At 50.0% G+C, this 4,213-nt stretch overlaps 1 protein-coding gene across 1 annotated transcript in view; it reads left to right on the top strand.

Annotated features, from left to right (window-relative positions):
* The window catches only part of CASR (calcium sensing receptor), a 34,730-nt gene extending 30,771 nt beyond the window's left edge, over nt 1-3,959 (top strand). Inside the window, exons 5-6 of the mRNA XM_003795080.1 lie at nt 697-820; nt 2,307-3,959. Of these exons, the coding sequence (XP_003795128.1) occupies nt 697-820; nt 2,307-3,808 (1,626 nt within the window). The 3' untranslated portion in view covers nt 3,809-3,959. The remainder of the gene's footprint in view (nt 1-696; nt 821-2,306) is intronic.
* Nucleotides 3,960-4,213: the final 254 nt, after the last annotated feature.

Genomic DNA, 4,213 nt, shown 5'->3' with positions numbered 1-4,213 from the left:
GTTTGGCAGGCCCAGGCTGGATTCAAACCCGCCAGCTCTGGTGTATGTGTCTGGCGCCCTAGCCACTGAGCTATAGGTGCCAAGCCAGGGCATTCTTGTTTTAAAGAAAATGTTTTAAATATTTTCTCATATAGAATGATGTTCACTAAAAAAAACATAGTTACCCTTTCTCAAGCTAACGATATTTCTTCCTACTCCTTTTCACTAAGTTTTTAATCACCAATTGTGTTGGATTTCATTTTTTCTTCATCTATTGATCATAGGATTTTTCTCCATCAATTTGTTGATGTCATGAATGATACTTATGGATTTTCTAATATTTAACTTCTTTGCATTCCTGGCCTAAAACTAACATGGTCATGGTGTATTTTCTTCTCATGTTCCTTGACTTTATTTGCTAGTTGTTTTATTTTTTATTTGTCATCTGTTTTAAAGTAGTGGAAAGTAGTGGTGTTCTCCCAGATCATCACAGAATCCCCTGGATATGTGTGTGTATGTGTGCCTGTGGGTATCTGTTCCTTTCACAAATAACATGACCGAGGACCTCCAGACCTCCCTCTGCCTAGAATGGGCCCAGAGTCTGCCACACTGGTCCTTGGGCCCAAAATCCTCCCCCTTGCATGTGTCAAAGGAGCTGTAGGACCGGCCTCAACCCCATAGCTACAGCCACTCACCTTTGTGCTCTGTGTCCTCCAGGTTCCCTTCTCCAACTGCAGCAGAGACTGCCTTGCAGGCACCAGGAAAGGGATAATTGAAGGGGAGCCCACCTGCTGCTTTGAGTGTGTGGAGTGTCCTGATGGAGAGTACAGTGATGAGACAGGTACAGTGACAGCCCCTCTTGGGCACTGTGCATAGCTCAGTCCACTTAGGGGGCCTGGGGTCAGTGAAGCTCACAGAAAGCCTGGGCTGCGACCGTGCTTGGCACAGTTCCTCATTAACACAGTTCCCTATTAGCAAAGGTATTGTGAGCATTGCACCTTGTTTGCCACGGGGGGGGGGGGACACAGAAAAATAACGTTAGATGTCATTTTAATACCATAAAAGCTGAGAAGCAGACTCATTACACATTTTGCTCTTGCTTTGACTCTAATATTGTTTTCCTTTACTTAGACCTCAAAGGCCTGAGTGCACAACATTCTGTCTGCTCTGCACTTCAAAGTTATAGGCCATGACGGATTACACACTGGGTGCCTGGCACATATGGAATTTGTTGTCTCATGTTTTTCCTGTGTCTCAAGTTCTTCTGAAGTGGAAATAACAGGCTGGGCATGGTGGCTTACACCTGTAAGCCTAGCACTCTGGGAGGCCAAGATGGGTGGATCATCTGAGCTCAGGAATTCAAGACCAGTCTGAGCAAGAATAAGACCCCATCTCTACTAAAAATAGAAAAAACTAGATGGGCATCTTGGCAGGCACCTATAATCCCAGCCACTCAGGAGGCTGAGGCAGGAGGATCTCTTGAGAGAGATCCAGGGGTTTGAGGTTGCAGTGAGCTGGGCTGATGCAATGGCACTCTAGCCTAGGTATCAGAGCAAGACTCTGTCTCCAAAAAAAAGTGAAAAATAATTAGGCCTATCTTACAGAGTTTTGAAAATTAAATTAGCATTGGTAATGTACATGGTAAGTTCTAAATGTTTATTAAATCTGTGCCATATTAGAAGCACTCTAAATATAAGCTATAATTGTTATTATTGTTATTTCATCCTCACCACATAATGGATTATTGCTGCTTCCATTTTAAAAATGAGGAAACTGAGACTCAAAGAGGTTAAGGAGCCTGACAAATAGCATGGCCAGGGTCCCACCCAGATCTCTAACTGCATAACCCAGGCTTCTATCCTCTCCAAACTGCATACTGCTGGCACATAGTTGAGAGTCAGTGAACACTTATTGACTGAATGAGTCTGTGGTCTCCCTTATTGAAAAGCTGTGGATGTGGAGGGAAGAAAGCACAGGTCAGATGCACAGAATACTCTGCTTTGATCTCAAGGCAGGGCCACTGGTGTGCAGGGTGGCCACCTGTCCAGCAAGGTTGCTCACTCGCTGCTGTAAACCATCAGCAGGTGGTATTAAAGGAAGCAAGTGCCCCCCATTTGTGTGCAAAGGGAAAACAGTAGAACCATTCCATCAAAGGTATATGAAATTATGTTATCAATTATGTTTGACAGTGTGAAAATTACAATTTCATCAACAAAGAAAGTAAAGTGACCAATCCAATAACCTATGTACCCTCACCACCATGCTCACACTCACCAATTTTAGACTGTGTCCCACAGTAACTAATTCTTCCCTGGGACATTTTACAGATGCAAGTGCCTGTGACAAGTGCCCAGATGACTTCTGGTCCAATGAGAACCACACTTCCTGCATTGCCAAGGAGATTGAGTTTCTGTCGTGGACAGAGCCCTTCGGCATCGCACTCACCCTCTTCGCGGTGCTGGGCATTTTTCTGACAGCTTTCGTGCTGGGTGTGTTCATCAAGTTCCGCAACACGCCCATCGTCAAGGCCACCAACCGCGAGCTCTCCTACCTCCTCCTCTTCTCTCTGCTCTGCTGCTTCTCAAGCTCGCTGTTCTTCATCGGGGAGCCCCAGGACTGGACGTGCCGCCTGCGCCAGCCGGCCTTTGGCATCAGCTTCGTGCTCTGCATTTCGTGTATCTTGGTGAAAACCAACCGCGTCCTCCTGGTGTTCGAGGCCAAGATCCCCACTAGTTTCCACCGCAAGTGGTGGGGGCTCAACCTGCAGTTCCTGCTGGTTTTCCTCTGCACTTTCATGCAGATCGTCATCTGTGTGATCTGGCTCTACACGGCGCCCCCCTCCAGCTACCGCAACCACGAGCTGGAGGATGAGATCATCTTCATCACGTGCCACGAGGGCTCTCTCATGGCGCTGGGCTTCCTGATCGGCTACACCTGCCTGCTGGCCGCCATCTGCTTCTTCTTCGCCTTCAAGTCCCGGAAGCTGCCGGAGAACTTCAACGAGGCCAAATTCATCACCTTCAGCATGCTCATCTTCTTCATCGTCTGGATCTCCTTCATCCCAGCCTACGCCAGCACGTACGGCAAGTTCGTCTCCGCAGTGGAGGTGATCGCCATCCTGGCGGCCAGCTTTGGCCTGCTGGCCTGCATCTTCTTCAACAAGATCTACATCATTCTCTTCAAGCCGTCCCGCAACACCATCGAGGAGGTGCGCTGCAGCACCGCCGCTCATGCGTTCAAGGTGGCGGCCCGCGCCACGCTGCGCCGCAGCAACGTCTCCCGCAAGCGCTCCAGCAGCCTCGGGGGCTCCACGGGGTCCACGCCCTCCTCCTCCATCAGCAGCAAGAGCAACAGCGAAGACCCTTTCCCGCAGCCCGAGAGGCAGAAGCAGCAGCCGCCGCCGGCCCTGACTTCGCAGGAGCAGCAGCAGCCCCTGACCCTCCAGCAGCAGCCGCCGCCACAGCCGCAGCCGCGATGCAAGCAGAAGGTCATCTTCGGCAGCGGCACGGTCACCTTCTCCCTGAGCTTCGACGAGCCGCAGAAGAATGCCCCGGCGCACAGGAATTCTGCACACCAGAACTCCTTGGAGGCCCAGAAGAGCAACGACACACTGACCAGACACCAGGCGTTACTCCCGCTCCAGTGCGGGGACACAGACTCGGAACTGACCATACAGGAGACAGGCCTGCAAGGGCCTGGGGGCGGGGACCACCAGCGAGAGAGGGAGGACCCTGAGGAGATGTCTCCAGCACTCGTAGTGTCCAATTCACGGAGCTTTGTCATCAGCGGTGGAGGCAGCACTGTCACAGAAAACGTACTGCACTTGTAAAGGGACGGAGAAGGCGGGTCTAGGGAGGACACAGAGGTTTCCTCAGGCTCACGGGGAATCGTCCCTGAGGAAGGAGGGACAATGAACACATCAAATGCCCTGAACTTAGTTGCACTGTCTTAATGACAGTGAGTTGACTAACGTTCCTTTTAAAATTAAAAAAAGAAGAGCCATGTGTTTCTGTGGTTCTATTTGTCAAAGCACTGAGAAGGCCACAGTCAGATTTGCTGTTCACCCACATCCAGTGTCTCTTATCTGTTCTCTCCCGCCCAGCAGCTCAGAGGTGAAACCACGGATACCCACCCTTGCCCTCCCTCCTTCCTGTTTTGTTTTTTTTAAAATATTGAATGCCTGCCCTGAAAATCATGGACAGCCTGGTCTAGAGACAGAAGTGTGCAGACTGAT

This window comes from Otolemur garnettii, unplaced genomic scaffold (assembly GCF_000181295.1).
Source record: "Otolemur garnettii isolate 467f Iridium unplaced genomic scaffold, OtoGar3 scaffold00089, whole genome shotgun sequence".
NCBI classification, from domain to species: Eukaryota; Metazoa; Chordata; class Mammalia; order Primates; family Galagidae; genus Otolemur; species Otolemur garnettii.
The sequence above is the reverse complement of the archived record's forward strand: the minus strand, read 5'-3'. Positions and strand labels throughout refer to the sequence as shown.